Here is a 16,487-nt window from a genome sequence, read left to right as displayed (position 1 = left end):
GAATCCACCATCCGCCATCTCAACTCTTATTTTGAGCTGCAGCCTGAGCTATTAAAAACCAAACATTCTCATTGGCAAGCTCCACAGTTAGCCTCATTTCCACGCTAGTAACACTGTTCTTCCTCAGCTGAAGTTGCACGGCGATTGTTCCTTGTCTCAGCGATGTTGTTTGCAGGCGATGCTGGGAGCCAGCGAGGATGTGACCCGGTGGTAATCTGAATTGCTTCACCAAACACATTTTTATCCCATCATCTCGGCTACATGAAAGGGGGCCATAGTGCTCCAGTGTTCAAGACTTTACAGTCCCGCTGTTCGGCAATAAAATGAGGCAAGAAATATTAGCCGTCCCCAGCTGATGCCTTAATTCTTTCCCAACAATGTCAGAGAATCTGTACCCTACAGGTTTTAGTGCTGGCTAAAGCCTGACCCTCGGGCTGGCTTGAATGGAGCGGGAATGAGTTAAGGAGAGCAAGGAGGCTTTAATGGACACAGACCCCGAATAGCCCAGCTTGTCCCGGCCTCCTGCGGACTCACACTCCTTTTCACAGGCCTCGATTGTGTATGGCCCCAGCAGAGACAAAACTACCCATGAGCAGAGGTTACCCCCAGCCGGTACAGGTCAGAGGCATTCTAGGGGAGAAGAGGAAAGGGGGGCGGAGGGGAACTGAGGGGCACAGGGAGAAGGAGGGAAGTGGTGGTGGGGCTGGGGGAAGGGAGCAGTAAAAGTTGGTGTGGGTCATTTTCGAGGAGAGATTCATCAAGTCCAAGATTGTGACTGGTCACCTCACCTCCAGGCACACCGTTTTTGAAAACTGTTTCACTGAACAAACGGGAGCTATACTAATGGGAAGTTGAACGTGATGTGTGCAAATTATCAAAAGAAATAAAATCCTTCTCTATCGTTTTCCAAAAGCTACAGGCCTGAGGTTCCGAGGCTTTCAGTAGGATGGCCTCTAATTTGACACTGCAAGATTTTGAAAAATTACAAATGGGTTGTGTTTTACACACCAAACGGAAGCTTTCTCCAGCAATTTTTCAATTATTGCATTGTGAGTCCTCCAAGAAAAGTAACTATCTTGGCTCAGGGAGCCCAAAGTTACCAAGTAAAGGGAACAGTATGTTTGCAAGTTTGCAAATAGTCCTTAGAAATGTAGTATGGACAGTATCCTGGACCTTGCTGGAAGAATATGGGTTTGAAGAGGTCCTTTCCTTCCCTCAGAAGGGTTCCTAAACCTTTTATGTAGGCTTTGAACCTCTAACTCAATCGGAGGAAGCCCATAGACTGTTTTTCAAAAGAATGCTCTTAATATGCAGGGTTACAGAGGAAGCCAATTACATTCAAATAGAATTATCAAAATGTTTTTTTAAAACAACTTTGCAACATAGTGATATGTGTGCCTTTTAATTAATTCATTAAATAACTAGCAGCAGCCTTGACTACTTTAATTTCAGAATAGTGATGAGCAAGAAGAGATATATTTGAGAAACATGATAAGAAAATGTGATATGAAAATATCTGTGTTTGGTGGCTATTGGTGACAAAGTCACAGGTATGGTTAATACCACTGTAGTTGGTTACCTGTGTTTCTAATATGGAATGCTAAGTTGCAGGTACAGGTTAGTGAAAATAAAGATGTAAGTTTTCCGCATCCAAGTCCACAGATGCCCTGAAATTCTATCCATGGACAAGGAACCCTTCTAAAGGCAAGATGAAGCTCATGACCTTCTGCCCCAGGGCTAAACTGAGGGGTGGTGGGCCAGGGATTCACTGCACCCTCACTGTGACACAGTCTTGGGAAAGCTAAGCGTTTCCTTCTCCTATTCTGAAGTTTTGGAAACGTTTTGTAAAACAATTTAAAACCATGTCCTTTTTTCAGGACAAGCCTGATGGCTACATGTCCAACGATTAATAAGCACCTTTGATGTGTTCCTTCAACAACCAGAACTATAGTCGCCAGATAAAGGGTCAGTTAAATCGACTAATTCTGAATTTTAATCAGGATCTTGTTCCAGTTGTCCTGGGTTGGCTGAGCTTTAGTGTTAGGGTTTTTCTTTTCAAAGGATGCCGAGGAGGCTTCGCGTTCCCCTCACTCTTCCATTTTGGGCACACACTGGCTCAGAGACAACCGGGCGCACACACATTCCCCCGTCGGGCCCTCACGGAGGAGCTGTCATCTTGCAACCACAATCATCACATGCCATTGCAGGGGCAACCCGGCAGGAGGGCCCCCCCTAAATGCCGCCCAGCCCCCACGCAGTCCCGGCCAGGCCGAGGCGCCGACACACAGGAGCCGGGCCGGGTCCCAGGTCTCCGGCTTTCCGCAGGGGAGCGGGGAGTGCGCCGGCCCACGCCCACGCCACCCAGACTTTGGGCGCACAATCGGGCGCACACCCCTGCGCGCGCACACCGCCACACTCGGGCGCACGCACAACGCGGCCGGGCCACGGACGGCAGTGTAGGCGGCGGCCCGGAGTGGTTCGGGGCGCGCAGCCGGGTCCCCGGCGAGGGCGCAGCCGGCCGCCCCGCCCCGCCCCGCCCCTCGAACCCGCCAAGCCGGGCGCGCCTGGGGCTGCAAAGTTTCGCCGCTAGTCCGCCGAGGCAGCGCGCCGGCTTGGGCTCGGCTCGGCTCTGCGTGGCTCCGGACGGCCGTGACCGCTGGCCGTACCGTGCGCCCGGCTGCGCGCCCAGCTCTGCCCCGCGCGGATCTCGACATCCCGCGCCCCCGCCTGCCGGTGCTGCCCGCGCGCCCTCCCGCCGCAGGGTTTGTTCTCAGCCTCCTGTGCGCCCTCGATCTCCCTCCTCCTCCTCTTCCCCGGCTCCGACCCCTTCGCCACCGCCACCCATCATGGCCCGTGGCCCCGCTCGGACCAGCCCGGGACCGGGGTCCCAACTGCTGCCGCTGCTGCCGCTACTTCTGCTGTTGCTCCAGGACGCGGGCGGCAGCCACACGGCCCCCGCCCGGTCCGCCCCGCCCGCAGCGGCCGACGGCCTGGCGGGGTACAAGAACCCCCAGCGGTCTCCAGGGGACGCGGCCGCTGCTCTAGGCCCCGGCACCCAGGACATGGTCGCTGTCCACATGCTCCGGCTTTATGAGAAATACAGCCGAAGGGGCGCGCGGCCAGGAGGGGGCAACACGGTCCGCAGCTTCCGGGCCCGGCTGGGTAAGTAGAGGCGGCCCTGTGGCCCCCTTCTCTTCATCCTCCCTGGTCCTCCTCACGTGTCCATCCTCCCACCCCTGCACCTCCGCTTTGCCTCTTCCTTCTAGTCATTGACTGGTTCATTCATTCTTCCATTAACTATTCCCCCCACCGCCGCCCGCCCCGAGCACTCTGTGCGGGGCCCTGAGCCTCCCGTGGGGACGCCGAAGTGCCACAGAGTGACAGACTTCCTGCCCCTGGGGTGCCGCCAAACCTCGGAGGGTGTCACACTTGCCGGACACAGACGACCCCATCCACAAGGCTTTAAGCACAGCGTGGAGATGGGACTGGGCTGGGGGAGCTCACCCTGTGTGTGTGTCGGGGCTCGGGGGTAGGGATCCATGTCACAGGGTTCAGCTGTGCTGGCTCTTGACAGATGAAGGAGGCACTGAAGAGAGCCCATCAGGTGGGTGTAGTGCAGCCCTGATGCAAGTGCCAGGCACTGGGCCCAGGCAGGGGGTGTGCCCCTCTAGCTGGGGCACTTAGTGGGTGTGGCAGTTGGGGAAGCAGGGTGGACTGAGAATGGTCTTGGGTGCCCAGCCTTGGGGACATGGGACTGAGGCCTGCTAGGCACTAGCATGAATTGTTCAGACTATGGGGGTTTGAGGAAAGGTCTAGAAGCTTGGGCAGTGGGGGTTCCCAGCCCCCCTCCTGCCCTTGCCCCTCCTGGGCAGATCCTTTCCCCTTTCCCCACGCCTTGGATGGAGCTGCACCGAGCCCTCCCTGCCCTGCTTCCGAGAGCATTTCAGAATCCTGCCCCAGCTGTCTGCCCGCCCGGGCTGGGTGACCTCTGCAGGCCCTGGGTGAGCAGAGACGAGGCACAGGGGTGATGGGAAGACCCTGGTTGTCATGGAGATTACTCATGGTCTCAGAATGCCATTGCAGAAAATGTGAGTAGGGGTCCCCTGAAGCCCTTGTGAAGGAGGAGGCCATTCATCAGGAGAAAGACCATTGGTCTGTAGGGCCCCCTCTTGAGGTAGAGGGGGACAAGCCCACCACTGGGGCCAGACAGCCTGGAGTCAGATCTGCCACCTCCCTGTCGATCACTGGCTGTGTTACTTAGGGTACCACACCGTGGCCTCAGAGCCAGACACTGGAAGCTTGGTCTCGCATAAACATGTACTGGGAGCTCCTGCCGCAGAGAAGCTCCTTCCCCCCATCCTCTACTGGGCAGACTCACTAGGTTCCAGGCCAACCAGATCTAACTCCATCCTCCCTGGTACCTTTTATTCACCTCTTGGGACCCATTTCTGGAGTATCATTATTAAGTCACTCAAGAATCATCTAGCATGACTATGATCTTGGGCAAATCACTGAAGCTCTGTGGACTTGAGTGTACTCATCCACAAAATGGGCAGGTCATGGTAATATCTTCCCTGTAGCAATTCAGGAAAGATGACATGAGTTGATGTGTGTAAGCCCTAAGCCCAGCACTGGCCAGGTTAAGTGTTGGTGCATCGTGTTTCCCTGGAGTACAAAACACTTGTGTTCATATAGGTGTAGACTTGACCTTGCATCCATTGACTCAGTCCCCAAAGCCTTGCACTTGAGGAAAGCAAGACCAGCAAGTTCACTGCTGCAATAAGGGATGAGCACGCCCACTGAGCCCACCCTGTTGCTGCAGGCCCAGGCATGGAGGTGCACAGTCTGTTTTTCAGTCTTCACAGGCTGGGGGTGGTACAAGCAACACTTAGCCCTGAAAAGGATCTGGCGACAGTACTTCAGATCCAGTCCTCCCATTTGACAGATAAGGAGACTGAGGCCAGGCCAGGGCAAGCTGTTCACAGTGGCAGTGGTTGGCACCGTCCATCTGTCAGGCTCATGCTCTTCTCACTGCTAGTCCCCTCCCCCAACCTCCATCAGAACTGAGCCCAGGACTTAGGAGACAGAGGATGGAGCAGATCCTGGGAGATCAGAATTATTCTGGATCAGTCTAAGACTATTTGACAAATCCAGCACTCTTGTTTGGAACCATTCGAAACACCATGGGTACACGTCCCAGCTCCACCTGCTGCTAGTATGTGCGTACACACCACTTTACCTCTCTGAGTGTCAATTGTTTGTGCACATAGTGGGGGTGGGGTGAAGATTCAATGGGATGACGTAGGGTTTGTGCCTGGCACAGACTAGGCCCAGGCAGCTTAGTTTCGCTTCTCCTCCCTTGACTGACTTAAGTTTCTTCATACCCAGTCCCTCACCAGCCCTCAGAAGTGCCTGCTTTGTGACCCAGCGACGAAGCTGTGAGGAGGTGTGAGCCTGGGTGGGGACCCCTCATTTTATGGATGAGGCACACATGTGGGGGGCTTCAGCTCTGGTCCTGGATCGTACCGGTACCAGCCTGCTCCGTGACGGTGACCTCTGCTGCCTCGGTGGGGTGGTCCCTGCAACCCGTGTTACAGTGGAACTGTGTCCCTTGCCTGCCTCTAGGCAGCTCAGCTCAGCTTACAAGCGCAGGCTGTGAGCTGGACTGGTAAGGGCCAAATCCTGAGTCTGTGACTGGGGCCAGGGACTGAACTCGTCTATGACTCCGTTTTCTTCACTTCTAAAATGGGACTAATAATGCTCTCTTCCTTATAGGGTTTTTTTAATGAACTGAGATATGTTCAGGGCTTAACACGGTGCCTGGCACGTGTAAGTTCAATAATGTTTTAGCTCTACTATGATTACTCCAGCCACCCAGCTCCTTCCCTCCCTTCCATTGCTCCTTGAAGTGCATCAGTGGAGAGAGCTTCTGAGCCTGACCATAAGGGTTAAGGTTAGACACCTGCAGCCTCAAACGACCTGCATTTAAATCTAGGCTTTTCCACCTACGTATGTGATATTGGGCAAGTTACTTAACCTCTCTGAGGTTGGTGTCTTCATCTCTAAAATGAGAGTAATAATACATACTCATCTGTCGAGAGTGCCAAATGTCACAGTCAGTTCCCCAAGTCTTTCCTGAGCACCTCATTCAGTGGCAGGTGCTGTAAGCTCAGAGGACACAGAAAAGCAGAGAGTATTGGCCCTGCCCCGAAAAGCTCACGGGCTGGTGGAGAAGGGAGAAGTAAACAGAAGAATGTGTGCAGTGGCACAGGTAGGACAATGGAGTGAGAAAGGGCTGGGGGTGGGCTTCAGGAGCCCCAAAGGACAGCACTGACCTGGCAGGGGAAGGGCTGGTGGGGAGCGTCCAGTGAAGCCTTCACAGAGCAGGGGAGGCCCCAGACAGACTCTGAAGGGCAGTGGGTGTTAGCCAGGTGTAGAAGTGAAGCAGAGCCCTATTGCCTGGAATTGTGAGGCGTTTGGTTTCAATGAGGAAACAACAAGAAGAAAGAGGCAGAAAATGGAAGTGAACCAGTGGGCCACCAAGGCCTGTAAGCAGTGGGGCGGTATAGAGAGTGTGTATGGTGAGAGAGGGGCGAGGGAGGGGGAGGGGGAGGGAAGGAGAGAAGAAAAGAGGAGAGGGGAGAAGGAGAGACAAGAGATTATAAGGGAAATGCATACTTATCCAGAAATCATAGAAAATCACAGTAAAGAAAAGAAATCCCGAATCACAATCCAGATATAACCAGAGTTAGTATTTTGTGGAATATTATATATAGTTTTTACCCTCATGGGATCAGAGTTGCAGCAGGTAAAACTTGTTATATCTTCATTCTCATTTGAAGTTACCGTTTTCTTTTTCATTACTGGTCATCCTGAATTGTTTTTCATGCTTTTTGACCATTCAAAAATTTTCCCGTGGAAACCACTTCATCCACTTGGGGTTCTGGTGTTTCTCCTACTGATATGTGGAGGTTGTGAAGGATGTTAACTCTTCATCTGTAATAGATGACTCCCTGTGAAGCACGAGTGTGGTGTGAGGGTGACAGTGTCCTGGGGTCACAGTGGTGGGCAAGGTCAGACTGTGGGCTCAGACAGTGGTGGAAAGATGCAGAGTTCAGGGTGGTTGTGGAGAAACAGGATGTGGAGAAATAGGAACTAGGATAAGTTGCACGCAGGAGGGCGAAGAGGCTGTGAAAATTCTCAGGCTCCTGCTGGAGAGGGTGGACAGGTGGCAGTGCCTCCCGCTGGGCACGAGGGCAGGGAGCAGGGGTGGGGGGTCCTGAGTGTAGCAGTAGCTTGTGACACCACATGACCACTGTGTTCTGAGCGTGTGCTGGGTGCCAGACACCTTGCTGAGAGCACTGCAGAGATGAGCTCACAACTTCAGGAGGCACGTACACGTATTCTGTTTGATTAACAGATGGGGCAGAGAAGTTGTGTGACTTCCTAAGGCCCCACAGCTAGTCGGTGATGAAGCAGGGTTTAAACCCTGACTCTGGAGCCTGCCTAAAAATAGAGACTCAGTACACATTAGTTCTCTTTCCTTCTCTGCACCACCACTGGTGGCCCACCACTTCCTTTCTTCAGCTTATTATGTTGGTGCTTTTGCATCTTCAGCCCGGCATTCTCACTCTGGTCACCCTGATGGCTGTTTCAGGGGCAATGAGTGAAGGGACAGATCTCCAGGTGACTTGGATTCTGTTTCTACAGAGCAGAGCAGTCTGAGGGTCATCTTGGCCTGAGAGTTGGCAAGCAGGGAGCCTGGGGGCACCCTTGGACTAGGGCCACTTCCCTACCTCTTTCCTCTCTAGTCCCATCCCTAAAGAGTCGGGAAGGAGGTTGAGTGCCCAGTAGAGTGGACCTCACTAGGGTTCTCAGATTTCCAAAGACCATAGAGAGATCAACTTGTCTAAATAAGATCAGTCCTTTCTTTCCTGGAGAGTCAGAACACAAAATAATCCAAATAATGACTTGTGTTTGCAAAGTATTTTAGAGTTCACAGCACATGATCTTTGTTACATTAGCTGTTAAGCAGACCCGGATTCTATCCAGAGCACCTGGTTGGGGAGGGTGGGGAAGGGCATGGGCTTGGGGTCAGACAGGCCTGGAAGCACGCCCTGGCTCCACCCCTTACCAGCTGGGGGACTTTAAGCAAGTTATGTAGTTATGTAGTCATGTACCCTCTCTGAAGCTCCATCTCTTCGTGCATTTGCCACGTCTGCTGCCCTCATTGTGAACACGAGGAATCAAGCATGCATATATGCTTGGAACTTGGAGCTTCCTAATCGGTAAACAATATTATTCCTTTTGTAAAGATGAGAAAACTAAGGCTCAAGGGGAAGTGACTGGACAAACGTCCTGCTGTGCAGTGCCTCCAGCTGGATTTGCATAATCGGCTACATCTTTCCAAAGGAGACTTTCTGGACTTCTTTCAGGATGTTCACTGAGCCCCAGGGCAGCAGGCCAGGAACCCACTTCGTTAAGTGAAGCAGACAGATCTAGCAAAGACCCTTCCCCTCCCCTCCCCTGCCATTCAGCACACATTCCTGAGCACGGACGATCACTCAGGCCTCGTGCTAGGATCTAGGGATACAGCAGTGCACACAGCTGGCAAAGCCCCGCCTTCTTGGAGTTTGTGTTCTAGAGGGAAAGAGAAACAATCGCAAGGAAATATATTATATCAGGATGTCTCAGAGTGACGTGAAGACAAATGAAGCCAGGGACAGACAGAGCGATGGGGCTGTTCCTTCAGCCAAGGGAGTCAGTGGTACCCTTTGTTAGGGATGCCGCTTGAGCAAAGGCCCAAAGGAGAGAGGAGTGATTCCTAGAGGAGAGGTGATGACAGCAGAAGGAAGAGCTGGGACAAAGCCCTGAGATGGAGCTTCATGTTTGTAAGGACAGGAAGGCCAGGGTGACTGGGGCAGAGATGGGGGTGCGGGGAGCAGATGGAGTTGGGGAGGTAAGCAGGCCAGATCAAGTAGGGCCTTGTTAAAGGGTTGAATTTTATTTGGGGGGCAATGGAGAGCTCTGAGCAGGATGGTGACCTGAGGTCGAAAGCACCCAGCCCGCCGGGGGCCTCTCCTGGACACAGCTCTGTGAAGCTGCGACGGGCGCTGCAGGTGGGCGTCCCCACCATCACTGTCTGTCTCATCCCTGGGCTGAGCTCCTCTGAGTGCCTGTAATCACCTTTGCTAGGACCCTGCTCAGCCCAGCACTTAGCCCAGAGTAGGAGTTTCCCAAATATTTATCTGGAAAAGGGAGGGAGGCAGGGAGGGGTGAAGGAAGGGAGAGAGGAATGATAGGAGGGAGGAAGGAAGGATCTTTTCTAGCTGACCATGAGATGGGAGCCACAGGCACCAGCACAGTTCATAGGAAATAGGGACTTCTCTTTGGAGATTCTCCTTTGTGACCTGGGCTCATCCAAGCTGGGAGGCTTCAGGTAGGTGGCCTTCTCTCAGCCACAGCCTGGAGCCCCCTGCAATGCAGGCATGCAGGTACAATCAGAGAGCTGGGCCAGCCTGTGGCCCTTCATGCCCTGGAGATGGGAGTGACCCATCTCCACCTCCACGGTTCCCAGCGGGGAGGGTCATCACGCATCAGACTGCCTTGTGAGGAGCGAGCTGCCTATGGCCAAAGGCATTCAAGCCAAATGGAGGAAGGACTCCTGCCCTGAGTGTAATTAATCAGGCTGCCTGACCTCTAAGGTTCTTCCCTCTCTGAGTTCCTGAGCGTGTTCTCTGTGGTTCTCCATCCTAAGGGAAGGGCAGCATTGGCTTTCCCTCTCCTGCACCCCGTGCAGAAATAACCTCCACGGGAGGGTACCCCGTCCTCCTCTACAACACGTTTTGCCACCCTGCGGCGGCCCTCCCAGCACCTTCATTGGGCCGCACCCACCTCAAGCCAAGGTTGCTGTCCCTGCCTTGGTGGTCACAGTTATCCTACTTTATATCCTCTCTCGTTCTTTACCTTGTCACTGGAAGGGGGGCCAAGGTGCTTTTCTCTGGGAAGCCCCATCTCGGTTCCCCCAGTCTGCTGTTTTCCTTCTCACCAGAAGCCGCAGGTTTCTAGGCCAAAGATGCTTGCATCCCACTGTGAAGGGCCAGCTCTTTGGAAGGAGTCAGAAATGTCTATTTTAGAGCCTCTTAAGTGTTCTCGCGCAAAGAACCTGTTAGCGGAACAATGGAGTTGACTTGAATTGGATAAAAGAAAAACACTTTTTCTGCTGTGTTAGCTGGACCATTCAGTAAGAGGGGCCCGAAATGGTGTAGAAGGAGCTTGCTCTGCCGGCCTTGGTCATTTAGACAAAAGTGGCACAGAAGCACATTTGGGGGCTTCCCCCTTTGTGCCTGGCACATTACATATGTTATTTAGTTAATCCTCCAAGCATTCAGGTGAGATAGAGATTCTCTTGTCTGTCTGAGGCAGATGAGCAAGGCATGGTCCTGTTGAGGCCTGGGAGCCTGGTTCCTAGAGCCTTTCCCAGCTTGGGGGGTAGGGGCTGCCTTGTTGGTGAACTTGCACCCCGTCCACAAGTCAACCCGGGATGTTGCAGATACACAGCCACCGCCCATCGTTGCTTCCCAAACTTAGAATCCCTTAGAATGCTGGTTAGAATAAGAATTCCTGGGCCCCATTGTCCCAGACCTCTGAATCAGCATCTCCAGAGGAGGAAACAGTGATCTTTGAGCTTTGGGAAATGCAGGACTCGAGGACCATGACACTCAAGGCCGCAGTGTTTGGGGAAGCTAGGTTTAAATGTGCATCAAGACTCGTGCTTCTCCTTATGTGTGGACATATTGAGGGGCTGCTGTGGACATGCTGAGGGTTTTTTTCTGAGAATTAGGTAAGGTAGTATCTTTAGAATGTCACCCAAGCTTTGACTGACATTTATTGGGCCCTCTGACTTTTCCTTCCTTCCTCTTTCTTGTAACCCCTTAAAAGTACATGAAAGTTCTCAATTGAATTATGCCTTCTTCCCAGTTGAATTATGCCTTCATCCCAATAGAAACAAATAACCTTAAACTGAAGATTTTCGTTAAAAAAATTCCAGCTGAATCTGTGGACGCAGGTGTCAGAGAAACTGTGACCCATTTTCTACACACACACACACACACACACACACACACACACACACTCCCGCTCTTGGAAGCCCTGTACCTCTCCCAGCTTCACCCAGCAGACAGACCCCTGGCAACAGGAAATAGGGCAGCGGGAGGGAGACAGCCCACCTGACAGCTCTGGTCTCCGGCTCTCCTGCAGCATCTCAGGGAGATGATGCCTCCCTCCCACCCAAGCCCTAGAGAGGGCTTGCTATTCCCAGACCTCATGCTGCCAGGGCCTGGGGCAGCTTTCTGCCCTGGGGTCCTGGTGTACACCTGGTAGAACCAAGAGAGAAAGGAAAGAGTGGTTGACAGCCCCAGGGATGCAGGGGCCAAGAGTATTCTCGAGCTGCAGATGTGATGTTTGAGGGATCACGGTCCTCATCGTGGTTCCGGCCTCTGGAGAGCAACCTGGATGTTGGAGATTTTATTGAGTGACCTGGTACAACCCTGATAGTGCTTTTTCTTTGTAAAAACAAGTTTAAAAGGGCTTGGGCAGAATAAATAGTAGACACCCCAATGGCTGTGTTCTTAAGCCCAGTTTCCCTCAGAAGCCGCTCAGAACGCTGAGACAGCGCGAGGCACTCTAATTTACCTCATTCAGAAGAAGGACTGCATTTAATGTCTATAAAATAGAAAGCTGTGCAGATACAGGGGGGCTACTGTCAGCAGGGCTCGGACCCAACCCAAGTATCCCGAATACCTGATTCCATCTTATCTCATGAATGAAGATGGGGGAGATCATTTGTTCATTGAGAGGCATTAGAGTGCAGAGGCAGGAACTGAAGCTTCAGGGTCCAGCAGCCCTGAGCATCTACCTTGTCTGCCACCTTTTTTTTCTTCCTTTCTTTGCAATGGGATATGACAGTCCCCAACCTCTCTGACCCCAATCCCTCATCCTCATCTGGTCCCTGAAAATAACAAAGGGTGCCCTCATCTGTTCAATGTGAGGATTACAGGAGATGAGGAAAGCCTGGCTGGCCTGAAAGTGCTCCCTCAACGGGCATTCCTCCTCCACTTCCTGGACGGGACACCCTATGAGCACGGGGGCCTGTCCAGGAGACAACCTAACAGGCTGTGGTCTGTCCTTCCCTCGCAGACGTGGTCAACCAGAAGACCGTGTATTTCTTCAACCTGACTTCCATGCAGGACTCAGAAATGATCCTCATGGCCACATTCCACTTCTACTCGGAGCCGCGGTGGCCCCGGGCACGCGAGGCACCATGCAAGCAGCGGGCCAAGAATGCATCCTGCCGCCTGCTGCCCCCAGGCCCGCCTGCACGCCAGCACCTGCTCTTCCGAAGCCTCTCGCAGAACATGGCCACGCAGGGGCTGCTCCGTGGGGCCATGGCCCTGCTGCCCCCGCCACGGGGCCTGTGGCGGGCCAAGGACATCTCCCCCATCATCAAGGCGGCCCGCCGGGATGGCGAGCTGCTCCTGTCCGCCCAGCTGGATTCTGGGGAGGAGGACCCGGGGGTACCCAGGCCCGGCCCCCACGCACCCTACATCCTCATCTACGCCAACGACCTGGCCATCTCAGAGCCCAACAGTGTGGCAGTGACACTGCAGAGATATGACCCCTTCCAGGCTGGGGACCCGGAGCCTGGAGCAGCCCCCAACAGCTCGGCAGACCCCCGAGTGCGCAGGGCCACGCAGGCCATGGGGCCGCTCCAGAACAACGAGCTGCCCGGGCTGGACGAGAGGCCGGCACATGCCCCCCACGCCCAGCACTACCACAAGCACGAGCTGTGGCCCAGCCCCTTCCGTGCACTGAAGCCTCGGCCGGGCCGCAAGGACCGCAGGAAGAAGGGCCAGGATGTGTTCATGGCCTCCTCGCAGGTGCTGGACTTTGACGAGAAGACGATGCAGAAAGCCCGGAGGAAGCAGTGGGACGAGCCGCGGGTTTGCTCCCGGAGGTATCTGAAGGTGGACTTTGCAGACATCGGGTGGAACGAATGGATCATCTCACCCAAGTCGTTCGACGCTTACTACTGCTCAGGAGCCTGCGAGTTCCCCATGCCCAAGGTAGAGTGTGTGGGGTCGCCCCGCTGTGTTCTGCCCCTGGGCTAATTGTGACTCTCAGCTCTGCCCCTGCAGGCAAGTCCCTCTGCCTCCTCACTGTTTCCTGTCTGTAAATAGGGATAATGACACCTCCCATCTACTCAAGGCAGAGAATAGGTAGACAGACGTGCCAAAATGTCAGCCTGTTGGGTGGATACAGCCCACAGATGGATGGGGTCTGGCTGTGCCTTCAGTGAATTTGAGTTTTAAATCAGAACCTTTCTTCTTTTGCAAAACAGGAGATCCATCTCCTTAGGTGTGTTCCCACATAGCAATATCCACAGAGGTTGAGGAGAGCCTGGCCCCCTGCACACAGGTCAGGTCTCTTAAGCCCCCTCCTCACCAAGGCTCTTCTAGAAACCTGGCCTGGATCTCAGGGCGTTGGTGTCTGTGACCAGCACAGAGCTGGCCTCAGTGGCTTCCCAGTGTGACCGTCCATCCCCCACCCCCGACTCAGGGCAGGAACTCACAGGGCAGCTAGCTCTCATTGCACACGAGTTGACAGGACACACAGCAGGGGGCTGCTTTCCCCATTGCACTGGCCCAGGTTTTCAGATGCTCACCTTCCCTCCAGGCTGGGCCATGGTTCTGTCCATCCATCTCCCCACATCCTGAACTGCGGTGGGCTGGCTGCCTGCTGATGTCGACCTCGGCACAGAGCACACACTTTCCTCCTACTTAGCTCCTCTGCTGAGTTCCAGGTCATGCCTTCCTCTCCAAGAAAGGAAGTCAGCGCGTAAATCCACTGTGAACGTAAATAAATCAGCCAGCTGGGAAATCCCAGACCCAGACGCGGGGCCGCATTAACCTGTTTGGGAATTAAGAGGCTTCTCCTCAAAGCCGTGCATGTGCAGGAGAGAGGAAGGGAGGTGTCTGACAGAGAGACAGGCGTCTGCTGGAAGGGCCCAGCCCGGGGGATGCAGGGTGAGTACAGCAGGCTCTTGCTGGCTGACCCTGCACTTACCTTATCAGTCTGCCTGGCGGTCTTTCCACCTTCCCTGACACCAGCCTGAACTCCCCAAATGCCGGTGTCCCTCTCCTCCCACCTCCCCACCAGAGGCACTGTGCATATAAAACTCTGGCCGACAATGAGCTGAAGCACCTGTGACGTGGTCCTCTTCATCTTGTGGGAGGTGCCGTGTTTGCTGCTGGGACCCAGACTCTTCTGGATGGGAGAGGCTGCCTGGGGAGGGAGGGGAAGAGAGCTGGTGTGGGCCCAGCGAGCATAGTTTCCAAGCCAGACTACTTTCTAACTGAGGGTTCCTGGTACAGTTATTTAGTGATTTTAAGCCTCAGTTTCACCAGGAAAATTAAAGTCATACCCACCCCATAAGGTTGATTCAATGACAAAATGGGGTGATGTAGGTGAAGCAGCGCCTGACACCCCAAAGTCAGACCCACCTGGGAACTGCGAGTTTCCAGCCTCATCACACTGATGCACTTGTGCCTGCAGGGCTTCCCCTCCTGTGCTGAGAACATGATCACATGGCAAGCGTGTCGGTGCTCCCTGGACTGTAAAGTCTGGGCAGCTATGGCCCCAGGCAGAACCTCCAATCTTCTCCACTGCCTTCCCTCTGGGGCTCCTGCCCAGTTCCTGGTGCTCCTCGGGGATGTGTGACACGCAGGTGCCCCCAAGTGGCCAGTGCCATGTAGGGGATGTGCCTTCCCTCTGGGAGCCCGAAGGGCAGGAAGGCCTTTTGCAAAAGTCCCTAGGACTCAGTCTGCCACTGATTTCAGAAGAAATGTGTACCCAACCCTGTGATCTCACCTTTTCTTCTAGGTCAATGCCTTTTCTGTGGCCTCAGTCAAGGACATGCAGGCAGCGTGGTGGGTGGGTGAGGACTGCAGGGTAGGCAGAGTTCGGAGGTGACCATGCTCCTTTCCCCCTTGCAGATCGTCCGCCCCTCCAACCACGCCACCATCCAGAGCATCGTCAGGGCTGTGGGCATCGTCCCGGGCATCCCAGAGCCTTGCTGCGTTCCCGACAAGATGAACTCTCTTGGGGTCCTCTTCCTCGATGAGAACCGGAATGTGGTTCTGAAGGTGTACCCCAACATGTCTGTGGAGACCTGTGCCTGCCGGTAAGACCAGCCGCTCTGGAGTGGAAAGAACCTGCCCCGCGTGCACACAGCAGGGCAGCATTCTCGGAACCTTCTGGAGTGAGCACTTGACTCAGGGTGCAGCTGCAAAGGCAGGGCACAGCTTGCAGGCAGCCATCTGTCACCCCAGGGCATCATTCTGGGGTCTTTCACTGCTGGTGACTCAGCCCCCTCAATGCCGGTCCGAATCCTTTGAAGGGATCTGGGAATTAGCCCTGGCCTGACGGTTGCCCACGGCCTGTCCGCTGTGCTCTGAAGGCCTGAAAACCGGACATGTCCACAGGCTGGGTTTTGTGACTATCATCTCATAACCTGGAAAGAAGACTACAGACCCGAAGGCACTCACTCCCTTCACAAGGAAAGAACCTCTGTTTAAACAATCAGTTTAAAACACTTCGGGCCACAGTGTGATGCTGCAAAACAGGGCCTAAATAATGGTATAAATGGATGTTTTCTCTCAAAATCCACTGCAAATGCTTTTATACATACAGTATGCACATATAACCAATTTTGGTTTCTTTTTCTTAATATATGTTTTATTTTAAAACAAAAAGGAGGGCGTTGACACCGTTCCCCACAGAGGTAGTCAAGCTGGTTGAGCGTGCATTGTTTAAACGTGCTTGTTGAAATAACCCGTACAGTGATACGCGGGAATACTAAAACATAACCAAGATTTTATATTTTTGTAAATTATACTTTCTATACTGTAGATTGTGTATGGTATGTGTTTTTATGGAAAGCTAATAAATTAAAGGGACAGTGGTATCTTCAAAAACTGAATGTCACCCATTGCAAAATATGGATGGATCTCCATGTGTAAGTATGACATCTGGGTGGCTGCTGGGGTCACAGCCTTGTTTAGGAGCCAAGGCCCCTGTAGGCCGTCTCCACACTCTCTCATCTTTATCCTAAGCTCCAGATACCGGCCACTCCTATGCCTTCCAGGGTCCTGCCCACTCATATCACACCACAGGTCCCCACCCTGGGCTCGTCCAGGAAGGACATGGCCCAGGCAGGCACAGTGACCTCGACTCCTTAGCCTCAGAGGGGATATCAAGTGATGGGGAGGTGCCTGAGATATTTAAAGGAACATCTATGGTAGCCTGGTCAGAGGGCTTCTACTTGGGGTAGTTCAAGCAAGAGATTGAGTAGAAGAAGTCAGGGGTCTCTCCAGAGATTTGGGGGCTCCTGAGGAACTGGAACGTCTGCTTCTCCCTGCTTCCTAGTC

The 16,487-nt window shown here is 53.6% G+C and overlaps 1 protein-coding gene across 1 annotated transcript; it reads left to right on the top strand.

Annotated features, from left to right (window-relative positions):
• The first annotated feature begins 2,673 nt into the window (after positions 1–2,673).
• Positions 2,674–15,271, top strand: GDF10 (growth differentiation factor 10). The gene is made up of 3 exons (XM_022564521.2): positions 2,674–3,162; positions 12,199–13,124; positions 15,054–15,271. Exons 1-3 carry the CDS (start codon positions 2,847–2,849, stop codon positions 15,243–15,245), a joined length of 1,434 nt encoding a protein of 477 aa, XP_022420229.1. The 5' UTR covers positions 2,674–2,846; the 3' UTR covers positions 15,246–15,271.
• The last annotated feature ends 1,216 nt before the right edge of the window (positions 15,272–16,487 follow it).

The sequence above is a fragment of the Delphinapterus leucas genome, chromosome 16 (assembly GCF_059928025.1).
Source record: "Delphinapterus leucas isolate spDelLeu-1000000601 "Yukka" chromosome 16, BTC_Dleu_Yukka2, whole genome shotgun sequence".
Taxonomy (NCBI): Eukaryota; Metazoa; Chordata; class Mammalia; order Artiodactyla; family Monodontidae; genus Delphinapterus; species Delphinapterus leucas.
Note: the sequence above shows the minus strand (reverse complement) of the source record. Positions and strands in the feature narration are given on the sequence as shown.

Coding starts and splice junctions, on each gene's coding strand:
- GDF10 (XM_022564521.2), top strand. CDS start 2,847: ATGGCCCGTGGCCCCGCTCGGACCAGCCCGGGACCGGGGTCCCAACTG. Junction 3,163..12,198: donor CAGCTTCCGGGCCCGGCTGG/GTAAGTAGAGGC, acceptor CTTCCCTCGCAG/ACGTGGTCAACCAGAAGACC. Junction 13,125..15,053: donor GCGAGTTCCCCATGCCCAAG/GTAGAGTGTGTG, acceptor TCCCCCTTGCAG/ATCGTCCGCCCCTCCAACCA.